This window comes from Miniopterus natalensis, chromosome 9 (genome assembly GCF_054644295.1).
Source record: "Miniopterus natalensis isolate mMinNat1 chromosome 9, mMinNat1.hap1, whole genome shotgun sequence".
Lineage (NCBI taxonomy): Eukaryota > Metazoa > Chordata > Mammalia > Chiroptera > Miniopteridae > Miniopterus > Miniopterus natalensis.
The window spans coordinates 58,024,376-58,039,605 of NC_142089.1; the positions used below are offsets into that span (position 1 = coordinate 58,024,376).

Below are 15,230 nucleotides of genomic sequence, written 5' to 3' on the forward strand. Positions count from 1 at the left end.
CATTTAAAGTACAATTCAATGGGTTTTAGTAGACACACACTTACCAATGGTTATTTAGTATGTTCATATTCAATTATGGGACCATCGCCACAATTCAATTTTAGAACGTTTCAGTCCCCCCGAAAGAAACCCTGTACTTATTAGCAGTCAACTCCCATTTCTCCCTTTCACCCTTCAGCCCAAAGCAACCACTAATTTACTTTCTAGCTCTGTAAATCTGTCTATTCTGGACATTTCATATAAATTGAATCATACAATATATGGTCTTTTGTGTCTGTCCTCCTTCTCTTAGCAAAACATTTTCAAGGTTCATCCATGTTGTAGCATGTATCAGTACCTCATTTTTATTGCTGAATGATATTCCAATGTATGCGTATACCACATTTTATTTATTCATCAGCTGATGGACATCTGAGTTGTTTCCAGTTTTTGACTATTATGAATAATGCTGCTATGAACATTTGTGGACAAGTTTTTGTGTCGACATATGTTTTCATTTCTCTTGAGTACATATGTACTTTGGAATGGAACTGCTGGGTCATATGGTTTAAATGATTTTTAAAAACTATTTGCACGAATGCAGTAACGTGTCTCCACAGTCACATGAAGAAGGTGAGTGAGATCTAACGTTTCTCCATTCTCATCTTACCACCAAGAACAAACTCTTCATTCTCTCCGTCACGGCCCTCCTGCTCCGAGGTCCTCTACCCCGCTCTGGACACGTCAAGCACTCGGGTCCTCTGTGCAAGCGCAGCGCAGAGCCAGGCGAACCTCCCAAAGATCACTCATCCCGTCTTGCTTTCAAACAGGGTTGAACCACAACCATCTAATTCTTAAAAGTCCCCAAAGAAGGAAAGAACTAGGCCCTCAGGGGCCTAGTCTCAGAAATACCTGCAAATCACTAACCCCAAATCATGCACATACAACACAAATACTGAAGGAGGAAGAACGGTCAGGTTTTTGAGCAGGCTTTAGCGACACCCCCCGACACACACACACAGGCCCTTCTCTACTTCCTCCCTCAGCACAGCGTCCCCGACGCCATCTGATTTTATGTCCCCTCGGTACCGCTGGGGCCTAAAATGAATTCCATGTTGACCTAACATAGTCAAGACAGGCAGGGAGAGCACCACTGTCAGCCCTGGAGGTATTTTTCTCTTGCGTCAATAGTCGTAGTTGAATCTGTTTTCAGAGTCAACAACTGTACCGAGCCATTTAACATCCAGAGTGTTCTGCCGTTGCTGCTTCTGTACCAGCTCGAACGTTCTTTTCTTTCCTGGTTCCTGAGAAGCATACATGGAAGGAGTAATTACCGCTGCTGAAGCATCGCTGGAGTCAGCAGCGCTTCGTAGGAACTGCATTTCCTCCTCTCCTCCTCCTACTCCCACCCCAAATTCTCCTCCATAAGTTAAGAATTAAAGACATATTACTGGGATAAAGAAATCTGACCTGAAATATGTGTTGCAGCTACAATGGCAAGCAACCAAGAGCATTAACAATAATTTCCAATGTAGCTGGAAAGGTTAGATGATTTGTCTTTGAAATGAGCCAACTCTGCACACTTTCATAGGATTAAAATCAGCTTGCTTTTCCTTCTGGACACCTCACCTCTCCTATTTCTACTCCCCCCGAAAAAGGCAGAGCGGTTGACGCACATAAACAAATGGGTCTGGAAATTAACTTTCTTGACCAGAAGCGGGTTCAAAGATAAATTCCGTTCTGCATTAGTTTTCCTACACTTCACTGCGATCAGAATTTTTTGTGGTTTCTCTCTCCCTGGAGAGATAATACTTGAGTGATAACATTTCTGACATACGGAAGCTTAAAAACAGAAAGAAGGACAACTCTGTGTTATCTTTGGCCCACATTCTAGGTCACTCCTGAGCCACAGGTCATTTCTGAGCCGCTGACCTTGAGCCAGTGAGTTCTCTGCGCACCTGTCACCTGTAAAACGAGGCTAATAATATACTTCATGGAGTAAGTGCATTAAGTGCTTCAAACAGTGCTGAGGGCAGAGTACATGGTGAGTCACTATGAGCTCGGATCATCACCACCACCACCAAGACCACCATCATCTTCGAAAAGCTGCCTGGACAGCGTAAGGAGCTACCCCAGGGCTTTTCACGCAGGTACAAAGTGTTGCCATCGCTATTCCAGAGTCTTCTCATTCCCCGGACTCACCCTGCAGGAGCCATGGGTTCGTGAGACAAAGCAAAGAAAGAAGCAAGACAGGGCACAGGAGAAGATGGGAAAGACATTTACAATGACACAGAAATGGCACCTAATGTTGTTTCTTCATAGCCATGTCTAAAAGATGAAATTCTTCAGAACATTCTTTCCTATAGGAGGGGCCAGGAAAGTTAGAAAAAAATCTCTAAAGAGAGAAGTCCTAGGGCTGCCCGGTCCAGAGAGCAACCTGTTACTGGAAATCCTTCTCTCTCTCGGGTATGTTGATACCCTCCCCACGTAGGTTGGTACATGGGCATCTTGGTTAGGCCCAGAATGGAAGAAAAGGGAATTGTTCAGAAAAGTGTCTACACAGACTCAGAGGGGCAGTGGGTAGAAAGCTGGTGCCTGTGCCTACCTCTCTCTGCGGCTCGCCGGGCCCCTGGTCGGCGGACCGGAGGTTCAGGACATGCACCTCCTGTGGCAGCCCCGTTGTGCCTCGGCTGGCACAGCCCGACAGGACGGTGAAGCTCTCCATCAAGGCCTGGACTGGGTGGGAGGCGTTGACCGGCGACAGTTCGCACTGGGCACTGGGCTCTGGACCTGCAGAGGGAATCACCAACACGAACCCGTCAGAAGCCACAAGCAATTGTGCCACAATTCAATGAATTGTTCAGGATGGTCAGGCCACTGCCAGCCCACCCAAGGAGTCTTTCCAAGTAAGTTGTTTCCAGAACTAAATGGCAAAAAAATGCTCGCCGATTCTAAAACTCCAATCTCCTAAATTCCTTTTGGATGATTTTGATGTGCATTTGATTATTTAAATTCCCTTTTAGATGCACGAGTCATGAATGTATTCCTTTGGATGGAGGAAACCTCCCACATGACATCTGTGTTTAATTCTCCCTCCTTCTCTTAGAAGAAAACCAGAGATAAATGAAATAAATCACCTAAAGTGCCAATAGTATTATGCATATATAATATTAAACACAAAATTACACCCTCAAAAAGGATAAGATGAAGTCTTGACCCTTCAAATGCTTCCGCTACTTAGACGAGACAAAACAAATGTAAAGAGCAATACAAAATAAGATGCAATGAGTGGAGGCCAATGGCGCCAGAGTTGTAGAGCAAAGTGTGGGCCAGGGGTCAGAAAACCCTCCCAAGAGAGGTAGGATGTGAGCAAAGCCACAAACAGAGAAAGTAGAACCCTGGTCATACTGGCTGCTGCCTCATCATTCCCTTGCTCTCATCAACCAGACCTGAAATCCTAGGTGCACCCATTCCTCCTGACCTTTACCTCCTACAGCCCTCACTGTCCCTGTCCCGAGACAACTACAGATCTTCCTCAAAGGTAGGCTCAAGCGTCGAGCTCTCCAAGCCACTCCAATTGGTTCTTCCCAACGTCTACATAATAAAGATAACTCTCCAGGATTGCAGCTCTGGCCTAAAATGCAAGTGCAGCTCAGAGCCAGGCGGTCTGACACCCCCACTGCGATACCCTAAGCAGACATCCTGCCCAGCGTGCTAAGTCTATTTCGGAACCCACAGAAGTCACGTAGGCTGATAATAGTTATCTGTTCTCGAATAATCGCTGCCGCCCTCTGTATCACTGTACCGGGGCCAGCTGCTTTCTAAGAGGTAGTGAAGAAAGATGTCACGGCAGCAAAGGCAGAAGGTACTGAATGTACGATTCCCTGAAGTCCCTCAAGCTGGGCATGGGCGTGGGCAGGTGTGCCCCGTGCTGGCCCCCTCCTGCCTTCCCCAGCCACAGTGGGATGTCTGGTGTAGTCCACATCCCAGAGCTCCAGAGACAAGTCTCCTACTCCTCCGCAACTCTGAGGGCACACAGCGGCGACTGCTACGCACGTTGGACAGCCCTTCTGAACTGGGTTTCTTAGCCTCCTGTCATGAATTTGCCATGATCACAGATTAAGCACAAATGAAAAATCACTTTCAGTTATATTTTTGTATGTGCGTGCAAAGCTCTGGCTGGGCTGTAGTTCCAGCCAAAACACATCTGCAAAAAGGCTTATAATCTGCTTGACTCGCCCTCCTCCTGACCGTGCCACCATTACCCAGGAGAGTTTTCCTTCAATCACTACACTGCCCATCTCCACAGTAGGGTGGGAGCAAACACTCACCGGAAACAAACCAAAAGGATAAGGTCTTACACAGAGACGAGGGAACCACAGAAGCCATGTCCCCAGTGCTGAGGACAAGGGCTCCTCATCTAGAGTCTATGTTCTATGTCCTGCCACAGTCCAGGACAGGGCAGACCCCACTTTATGGGCTGCAGTGCCAGCCATGGCTTATACAAGTCAGTCCAAGATCAAAGAAAGGGGAAAGCGATGCACAGGGCACACTCCGATTGAGTGATGGGATAACTGCTCTTCACAGAGACCCACTGGGTCCATTTTTAAACACACGCACATAAAGTGTCCTTGACCATCAGACACACTAGAGTAGGGTTTGGTTTTGGGGGATTATTAAAATATTTTCCTCCACGTTTAAAAAAGAAAAAAGTTATACCCTGGCTGGGTGTCTCAGGTGGTTAGAGCATCATCCTGTCCTGTACACCAAAAGGTTGCAGATTCAATTCCTGGTCAGGGAACATACCTAGGTTGCGGGCAACCAATCGATGTTTTGCTCTCACATCTATGTTTCTCTCTCTCTCCTTTTCTCTCTCTCTAAAAATCAATAATAACATATCCTTGGATGACGATTTTTTTTTTTAAATGTTGGGCCCAGAGGGGTTCACTGGTGAATTCTAACAAACATTTAAGAAAGAAATTATAGCAATTCTCTACAATCCCTTTCAGAAGACAGACACAGAGGGAATACTTCCTAACTCATTCTATGAGGCCGGCATGACATTAATACCAAAAGCAGACAGACATCACAAAAAAAGAAAACTAAAGGCCAATACCTCTCATGATTATAAATGTACAAATCCTCAACAAAATATTAGGAAATCACATCTAACAATGCATAAAAAGGATTATACACCACAACCAAGTGAGATTTATTCCAGGTATGCAAGATTGGTTCAACATTCAAAAATCAATTAATATAACCCATCACATCCACTGGTAAAGAAGAAAAGAAGAAAAATCACACAATCATATCAATAGATGCAGAAAAAGCATTTGGCAAAATCTAGCAGTCATTCGTGATTTAAAAAAAAAAAAGCCTCTCAGAAAACTAGGAATAAATGGGAACTTCCGCAACCAGATAAAGGACATATACAAAAATCTATAGCTAACATCACATCGTACTTAATGGTGGGAAACTAGAAGCCTTTTCACTAAGATCAGCCATAAGGCAAAGCTATCCCCTCTCACCACTCCTTTTCGACACTGATCTGGAAGTTCTGCTATAAGCATGCTTGCAGCTAGATATGCCATATGACCAAATTCTGGCTAATATGATATAAGCCGAGGTGATATATGCAATTGCCAGGAAGTTTCTGCTGAAGGGAATGAAATGTGTTCTTCTGACCTTTCCTTCTTCCTGTTGGCTGGAATACAGAGGTGATGGGTAGAGCTACAGCAGCTATCTTGGGCCATAAGATGGAACCAACACCCTGAGTCGGGCAAAGCAATAAAACAGAGAAGTTGCCTGGGCCCTTGATGAACCTGGACACGTTAGATCAGCTCTAGACTGCTGCTTTTTTATATGAAACACATGTAAACTTTTCTCTTACTCAAGAGAGTATTTTTTGGAGTTTTCTGACACTTGCAGTTTAACCTACCTTAATTAAGATACTGGCTTTATTTTACTTCGCCTTCTCACTGGAGCCTCCACACACAAGGTTTCCCCCAGGAACACCTTCCCCACCATTCCTGCACCTTTCCCCTCCCTCGGTGTGGTGAACTCCTACCCATTGTTCAGATCTCTCCAGGAAGCTTCTCTTACCTCTCTTACGACATCAAATACACGTCTTTGATACTCTCACAGTACTCTCTATTTCTCTTCATGTGGCTATACTAGTACAACTATTTGTTGAATGTCTGCATACACCCAAAGCCTGCAAACACCGTGAGAGATCGGCATCTGCTCGTTTGGCTCACTGCTTTATCCCTTATCTCAGCATGATGTCTGGCACACGGCATCTGTCCGGCACACGGCATCTGTCCGGCATTCATGCGGGAAGGGTGGTGGGAGAGCAAAGGGGAAAGAACCACGAGGCAATCCATGCTCAAAGGGTTTCCTACCAACAGGAGACTCTACTATCCTAGAGTTCTTCCTTTCACTCTTCCTAGTAGCCAAAGCTTCAGTCTTGTACGAAAGGAAACAAATTCAATCATGAGATAAAGCAGGTGCCATTCTGGCTAAGAATCACGTTCCAGCTGGGGCTTCCCCCACCCTCAAATGTCACAGACGACAGAAACCCAAACCTGTTTTTGTCTTCTCACCCCAAACACTCTTCTGGCGAGGCCCTTTCTCCCGATGGCACAACAATCCCGCCTCTCCTATCAGCACACCGTGCCCCCAGCCTCATCCTGCCACCTCCTGGGTCAGCCCCAAGCCTCCCTACCTCTCCCCCCGTGACCACACCAATCTCCACGAACCAGTCCTCAACCTTTCCCTATTCACCCCATAGTGGTTTCTTCCACAGTCTCCCCACACAGTACCAGATGCATCTCCAGTTAGAAAAACTTCCACCTGGGAGCTAGGTGACCCACCCCCAGCCTCTCCCACCCATGCCCGAGGTAGCTAGACAGACATGATTCTCGCCTGACCACCATGGGGCCCAAGTGTAGTGCCTCACACCACAAACATGCTCTGGAACCCTGTCTGACTCATCTGCTCACTTTTGTGGTGACCTACGAGCTCTGGAGCTGCTGGTTTAGGCGGCTCTCACTGGCAGCCTCGGAAGGCTGGGAGTTTCTCTTGTGGCCACCACTGGAAACCCGCAGCCCTTCCTTCCCTGAGCAATCTCTTCCCCACAGTCAGTAAGCAAGTGAGCAACGTGCTCTGGCCATGATGCTAATCAGCACAGCAAGAGCTCCTCGACCTCAGTGAGGACAAACTAGGGCACAGGTAATGCTGGCTGAAAGCAACAACTGTAAACACACTCCTGTTAACCTTGCACCATGCTTTCTGATTACAAGGTACTTTACAGACCCTTTACTGTCTGAAGACTCACAGAAACTGTAACGTGGGTAGACCAGATATATTTCCCATTGTAAGTAAATTGTTGTGAGCCACAGAGCTGGGTGCACATTTCGGTGAAGTGCTTCCCAACAGTAACGCACCTCCAGAGACCTTCCTCACTGCTGCTTTCCAATCTGTATATTCCTGTTTCTCCTGGGCATGCCCTGTCCAGGATTCTTTGGGAGTAATTCCCAAAGCAGTCTAACTTTCTCTTGGTCTTAAAGTCTGAACTGAGTTTCTCCTTTCCCACTGCTGCTCAAGCAATCTGGTCTCAAAATCCTGGGTGTTGTTTTGTTTGACCTGTTCTTTCCGGCTCAGGACGCCCTCCTTGGCCACCAGGACAGACACACGGCCTCTGTTCACCCACAAATTGCTACTTCTATTGACTAAACACATTTACTGACCTGAAGACAGCAAAGATTCAAGCAAACCCTGTGGTGAGAAACTCAGCAGGTGGCCCAAACCAAGCGGCCTCTTTCACAAAACAGGGCCCTCTGTTCAGCAGCTGGGCCCCCGGGCAACACTGCAACACTGTGAAGCAAGCACACGGTGGTACCTAAGGACTCCACCTCCTGTAACAAGCCAGGGTTTAACTCTTAATGAGAAAGGTTATCATGCACGTTGTCTGGGTGACATGCTGTGCACATGTTATTTCTAATCCTCCTAACACCACATAAAGACAGTGTTAAAACACCCATTTTAGACTCCTGGGAACTGGGTCTCAGAGAGGTTAAGTAACTTGTCAAAGGTCACACGCCACCAGTAAGGGGCAGGATGGGATTCGAACCTGGGTTTCTCAGACTCCAGGTCCAAGCTCTTCCCATGACAAGGCACTGCCTGCTTCTACCCTTCCTTCACCTCAGGACTTGGTCAGCATACTTTTCAGCCAAACATACACATTAATTCACATCTGATAAAATATAGTAAACTGCTTGGTTCACACTTGCAGCCTTTCAGCTGGCTCAACAGACTTCATAAACTTAATGAGAAAACACAAGCTCACTTCTCATTTCACCAAATGTCTTCCTCTTTCTCACTAATGCGTGCTTATCTGCACATGGGAAATGTTCCTAAAATCTGGCTATAACATCAATGTCCAAATTCCCAGTTCCACTTAAAGAAAAAAATGCAAATGGACTCACCCTTTCATTATGTTCTTTTGCTACAACACAGCATTCCAGTCTCAGTTACAGAACCCCCACATCCACACTGGCTGTGGGCCAGCCCTGAGACTTGACATAATACAGACAAAGCATTTGGGAACAGATGCATTTGCTGCACACACTTCAAATGTAATCTGTCCCCAAAGAAATTAATATCACACCTCATGCAACAGAGTAAAATATTGGGCGGGAAGGGGTAGTTATTGTTTGGGAGAGGATACAGTAAGTAATTTTCACATTTAATAAATGTGATCCTCAAGCATTCTAAATACCAATGCATACCAAGTTGACACAAACATCTGGTACCTATTCCACGTAATTTCCAGCACACTGATTCCCCATATCACCCAGGGTACTAATGAGGAGCGTGTGTTCAACTGTAATAAAAGTGGTAAAGATGCAGAGGGAATCAAGGGGTAACATTATAGCCTGGGACCAAGACATTGCAGTGGGGAGATTTTATTCCAACAACACCATTGGCTAATAAGGGTTTCTGTTATTGTCCCACAGGGAATTCTGTAATGCTGTCAGCTGCAAAGAGGGACAAACTCCCACAGATTGTGGAGCTGGGCACTGCAGGATCTACTCTGCCCCTGAGCTGAAAATCCCTTCTACCCCCATGGGATGCGAGAATCTGTAAGAAAGGGCGCCCAAGATGATTTCCCAGCCAATAGCACAGCCTGGCTCTAATTGAGCTTTATGAGAGGGAATGTGACAAACACCAGGATATGATGCAAAAGCCAGCTCCAAGAAAAAACACCTGGAAGGAGGCCCTGAGCTCAGGAGCGTCTGCAGTGTACACAACATATGCTCATGTTTATACCATCTCAAATTACAACTCATTGGAGCTATAGCCCCTTGGGAGCAGAGCTGCGGAATGTACCGCCATTAAAATCCAAAGCGGGCCCTTCTACCACAGCCCCCACCTGGGTTTTCAACAATAAAACTTGGCTCAAGGCTGAAGCTTATCCCTGGTAGGAAAAAGACCAAGTCCTAAAACCTCTAATATGGATTTCTCAGGAAAAACAACAGCCAGATTTTCCTACAGCACAACTCCTCAGGCATATCTTATCATAGTTTCTCTCATGCTGCAAGTGAGTATCTAAATCCAAACCTTCCTCTTGACAAACCAACCCTCTTCCAAGAAGTCAACTGCCAGCTTGTTGGGCCCAAAGCCAGTGCATATTTGTATATTGTTGTGTTGAAACCATGGTGCAACCATGTTGGAGAATTTCCTGTTCAAGAGTGTTTTTAAATGTTCAAAAGGAAACAATGGGCAGAGCTTCTTTAAGAATCTAAATTCTCCAAGTGTTTGTTGGGAAGTGCCAAGCTATAAAGGGACTCGCTCTTCCCTCTGAGCAAGACACCTCTCTCTGTAGAACCAAGAGGAATCCGGAGGGATTCCGGCAGCTCTGTGAGGAAGCGGTGGTGGCTCGTTTTGTGTTGTTTATACCCTGAAGAGAAAAGGAGGCAGAGGGGCCATGTTCCAGGGCAAGGGCAGAGTGCTTGTATTAGAGACACTGTGGTCGGGGGAGCACAGCACGGGGAGGCAGACGCGCTGCATTTTAAATCCAGATCTGCCACCTCTTGTTAGTTGTCCGACCTGTCTTTAAGCTTCTCAGCATCTCCCTCTCTCTTACTCTATGACAGGCTTGACTTATAGATCAAGTGAGATACTTTACATACAAATTCTTTACAAATTTCCAGTACCGTTAGAGACAGAAAGTTCCCTGGGGGGGAGGAGAAATAGATGAATGAAAACATGTTCTCCAATTGAAAAAATGTTTTCTTTATGAGCTTTTAGAATGATTAATAAAATATCTAAGATAAGATGTTCTTATACTACTCCCTAGCCATTACTCCCCAAAAATTATTTCTAAGAGCTGCACTGGGAAGATTTAAAATAAAACTATGTACAGTATTAAGAGTGAAAATTCCTGTTCTCTGAGCGCATTCTGAAAATGCAACTGCCAAAGGTGAGAACAGCCCATGTTTCTCCCCTCAAGGGAATTCCCACAATCAGGAGAGAGGTCATCTGGCTCCATCGGGGCTGACTTTCCTGTTGCTTCCTCTCGGTCCGTAAGATAGCACACCTGTTCCTGTGCTTCTGACAAGATCAAAAGGAAGCTGAGAATGAAGGGGACACTGGCTACAGTATTCGTTTATGGGGAGATTAGAATTTATGGGATGTTATTGCCTAAATGGCTCAGCACAGAGACCAGGAACAAATCTGAAGATTTGGAGAATGGGAGAAAATGGAATCTGTTTTCTCCCACCATGAGAGTTTGAGACACGCAAAATAATGAAAAATATATTTCTTTATTAAATGGAAAATACTTAACTGATCTGGATTCAAAATATTATACACAATTTAGGCACATAACCAATAAAGATTATAATTTAATTCCTACAGATGCATTATTTTGTGGCAAAGTGAGACTCTCAGGTCTGGAAAGCTGCCCCTCATTAACCCTGAGGGATGGCATCACCAAACCTGTTCATCTCTCAGACCTCAACTAAGAGAGTGGCTAAGTTAATTTTTTTCTTTTTTTTTTTTTTACCTCTAGCAAGCTGGTATCTGATGAGAAAGAAAAAGGTGAGAGAAACAGAGGTAAGGATGTGCACAGAAACGCAGAGACATAACACACTGCAAAGGCCATTCTCGGGGACCGGTGAGCCCTCGGTTAGGGCTGGGGTGCAGGGTCTGGACAAGTGACAAGACAATAAGTTGTAAGTGGGGGGTGGTGAGGAAGGGTGGAAGAGGTAAACCATAACTGCTGGGAAGTCGAATCATAGCCTATAACCATCAGTCCTGATTATAGACAGGAGGCAAGAGATTAAAAAAGGAAAATCTACCAACTTTTGGTTTGGCCATGCGAAATATTACTAATTACAGCCATGTGTACAAACTGGGCCAAGAACTGAAAATACATTTACTTTAGGATTTTATATAAAATCAGGGCACTCAACAATTGGGTCTTTAAAGGAATGAAGGAAATGCTTAACATGAATGCCAAATTTACCAAGCATCAGTATATACAGCAAATCCCATTACAATACTAAACCTTAGTGGTTCCTCCTCAAGCTGGCTAGCTCGCTGCTCAGGTGCTTCTTCTGTCAAGAGGAGAAAGAGCTGATGGTTTCTAGAGAAATCTATGAATAATCAGTGTGCTCTTGCCCCTTTCACAGCAAAGCTTAAAAGTCTCAGGGGAATCTACGGAGCTGGTGCTTCCAGAGTTCGCAGCAGTTATGGGCAAACCAAGCAGCAACACTGACAGGGCTCCTCGGTGTAGACGAGGGAACACAGGGTCTTAGAAAGACGGAAGGATTGTGCCCAGCTAAGTAGCCCTGACCCGGAACCACATTTTTGTACCTGATTAAATTCAGAGACTCTGTAAATCTGTTATACCTATTACACTTTTTCATTATAGCCAGTATCAGCCTTTAGTTACAAATGTATTGTTTCATTAATTTGGGTATGTGTTTGTATATTTTCTGCTTAACTGGAAACCCCATGAGGGCAAGGGCCATGTTTTTGGGGTGTTTTTTTTTGCTATTCCTCTATCTATCCCAGTACTTGGACCAGTGCCTGGCATGTTGCAGGTACTCACGAATACTTGCTGAGTGAGGAATTCCTCAGACAACCAAAACCCAAATTCTCTATGGACCGTGGAACTGGTTTCCGAGGTTTATATCTCAGCTCTGCCACACTTTAGTTTTGTAACCTGGGGTGGTTACTTAACTGCTCTGTGTGTCTGATTCTTCATCTATACAAAGGAGGTTATAATATTATCTGTCCCTTAAGACTGTTCTTAGGATTAACTCCTTTATATTATCATATAACTATAATTATTATTACCATCTCTCCAACTATGAGATGTGTTCTCAAAACAAAAGAAAACTTTTAAATCTAACCCAACCTCCTTCTGCATTAGGAGTCAGAATACTAGAGCTCAGTATCCTCCCTGTCACCCAGCGGGTTTAAGAGGCCTCCATAATCTAGTTGATAAAAAGGCCTTCTTTTCCAGTTCTTCCTAGTTTTCAGACAAGTTCTGCCATGACTTCTGGTCCTAGAGATGCAAAATTAATGTTTGAAGAGAGGTCTGACCAGGGTCCGCAGGTTTAGTGGGCTCGACTAGAAAATTTCCTGATCCAACCAAAATGTCATGGTATATATTTCCTTACTATTATATACTCAAATACTTCTAGGAAGGAAATTGAGGGGCTTATAATAAAAAATAAACAAAAACAGGCCCAGAAAACCTACTCCAGCTGCCAATCAATTAAAAAGTGGCTATGGCAATAAAAGAAATCTTACTGAAGCGCTTAACTGAAGGAAACTACTTCACTTAAGCATTCAACCTAGCCCTGAGCTTCCTAGCAGCCACGGTAAAAGAAAATGTGATGCTTATGAGATCTCATAAAAAGGAAACAAATCAGCTATTTGGATTAGAAAATATTTTTCCTAAGTCTGAGTTTAAGAGGCCTATAATAATGCCTGGCCGGCGTGGCTCAGTGGTTGAGCATCAACCTATGATCCAGGAGATCGCAGTTAGATTCCCAGTCAGGGCACATACCTGGGTTGTGGGCTCCGATCCCCAGTGCAGGAGGTGCAGGAGGCAGCCGATCAATGATTCTCTCATCATTGATATTTCTATCTCTCTCTCTTCCTCTCTTGGAAATCAATAAAGATATATTAAAAAACAAACAAACAAACAAAAAATACAGAGGCCTATAATAACACGAGGATCAGTGATTTCAGGAGTTATTTTACAAAAACCATAAACACATAACTTTTTAAATATGGCCTCATTGACAATAGAGAGAATATACTCTATAGTGAATTTCATTCAGGGTTCCAGGCAAGTCTTTCCAATATGCACAAAAACTTTTCTAGAATTGGAAGAATTTTTTAACCTTTTAAACCAATAATTTGCATTAATGTGGGTATAAAAGCAAAAACAACAAAGTGGCATTAGTTTTCTAAAGGCTTTAGGGAATTTTGTGATCTCGGTTTTTAAAAACATACCATGCAATAAGTCAAACGTTTTGGATTTTGCTGTGCTGGGTCAACAAGTGACCTTTGAAAGAATAAAATCTAAACAGAGGTATCAGTTTAAGGTTAGATTCAATCAAGTTGTATTTAACCTAAAGATACATATAAAATAAATTAATGTACTGTTATTTCACAAACTCTCCCCCAAAATTTAAAACTGGGATAAATGAGATACCTGTTCAGAAAAACATCTACTGAGCATGCTCAGGACAAAACTTCACACACAGTAAAGTACTGTAAAGCACACATCTGTACCTGACAAAGCAACCTTTCAAAACAGATGGGTCATATGATGTTTCAAAGCTCAACTTTTTTTTTAAGTTTGTCACATTCAATCAAAGCAATTTTTGTTTTTCTGAAATCTGCGTGTTATTTTGGAGAAAACTTTTCTTCGGTGTTTTTCCACCCTGGATCAACTAGCTCCTCTCTTTTCCTCCCAAGCGAACCTTCGGAAACCACTGTGCCAGAGGGAATTCACCTTTTCTCACAAGGAGACAAACTCTAATACTTTCAAATAGTAATTTGAAAATAAAATCCTTCGCATGCCAATTCCTAAAACAAAAAGGGCTTTGTTTCTTGATTCGCACAGAAAAATGTTCCAAAGTTATACTAATCCATTATTTAAAGTAATAATAAAGTCCTTCTCTCATTTTATATCATACTCCCTCTTCCTACCATACTTCCTCTGGCCCAAAGAACCACCTTACCACCATACAACAAATGCCTCAGTTATTCAGCATTGACTAATAAGGAGATATCTCACACAAATATCTTCTAATAACTAAGGCTTTACTCCTTTCAACAAAGGAAGTGACTTTAGTCATTTTTTAGGGAACTCTGCCTAAAACGTATTACACACATAATTACTTCCTGGCAACCTTAAGTATTTTGAGCATCCAGAATATTAGTTGTTAAAAATTTTTGAGGACCTAGGGCCATCATTATAAATGCTAATTACAGATTTTAAAACTTCGCATTTAAGTGTTTATCTCTACGCCAAATGGTGCCATGTTTCTATGTTTTATAGTTCTGCCTACACTTCCTATACCTGTTTTTCTCAACTCTGGCTGCAGACCTGTGTACACTCTGCCTCAAGGCCATCACCTGTCACCTGTTACCCTCAATTCTAAGTTAACAAGCTCTGGATGAGGGCCCTCCCACCCACAGAGTAACCTACATAAACTTCTGACAGCTCTCCTCCTTGCAACTCAACAAACGTTTGGACTACCTTCATGTGTTCCAGATGCACGGACCTGCCAAAAAACTGATCCTGTATAATAATATTAGTGACAATATTAGCACCAACAGTAGCAGCGCTGTCCACACTCATCTAATAGGGATGGCAAGCCATCAAAGAAAGGGAAGCTTACACGCTACTGTGAACTGTTGGGAATTCAGTTTGCGCAAGAACTGTGCTGGAAGCCCTACTCTGCCGTCCCTCTAAGGCTTCAAGCATTTCAGAAAGCTTATCTTTCCAAAAGAAGAGAAATCAAATAGATGAGTAGGTTATATATACACGTATATATACTATGAATAAAGTTCTCTTGGTGCCTCCCGTCTTATTTATTTTTCAGGATGAAGAGGTTTAACCTGAACATCCCAGATGAATTACAGTTTTGGCATCATTCGCACATTCTTCCACTGTATTCCTCAGTGGAGCCTGTGGTCCCCGATCCTTCCTGTCC

General features: G+C 43.8%; 1 protein-coding gene across 2 annotated transcripts in view; it reads right to left on the reverse strand.

The window, feature by feature from the left end:
• TGFBR3 (transforming growth factor beta receptor 3) overlaps positions 1–15,230 on the reverse strand; it is a 183,838-nt gene that overhangs the window by 107,166 nt on the left and 61,442 nt on the right. For both annotated transcript variants that reach the window (XM_087820584.1, XM_087820583.1), the window contains exon 3: positions 2,585–2,769. In XM_087820584.1, coding sequence (XP_087676710.1) covers positions 2,585–2,769 — 185 coding nt within the window. The remainder of the gene's footprint in view (positions 1–2,584; positions 2,770–15,230) is intronic.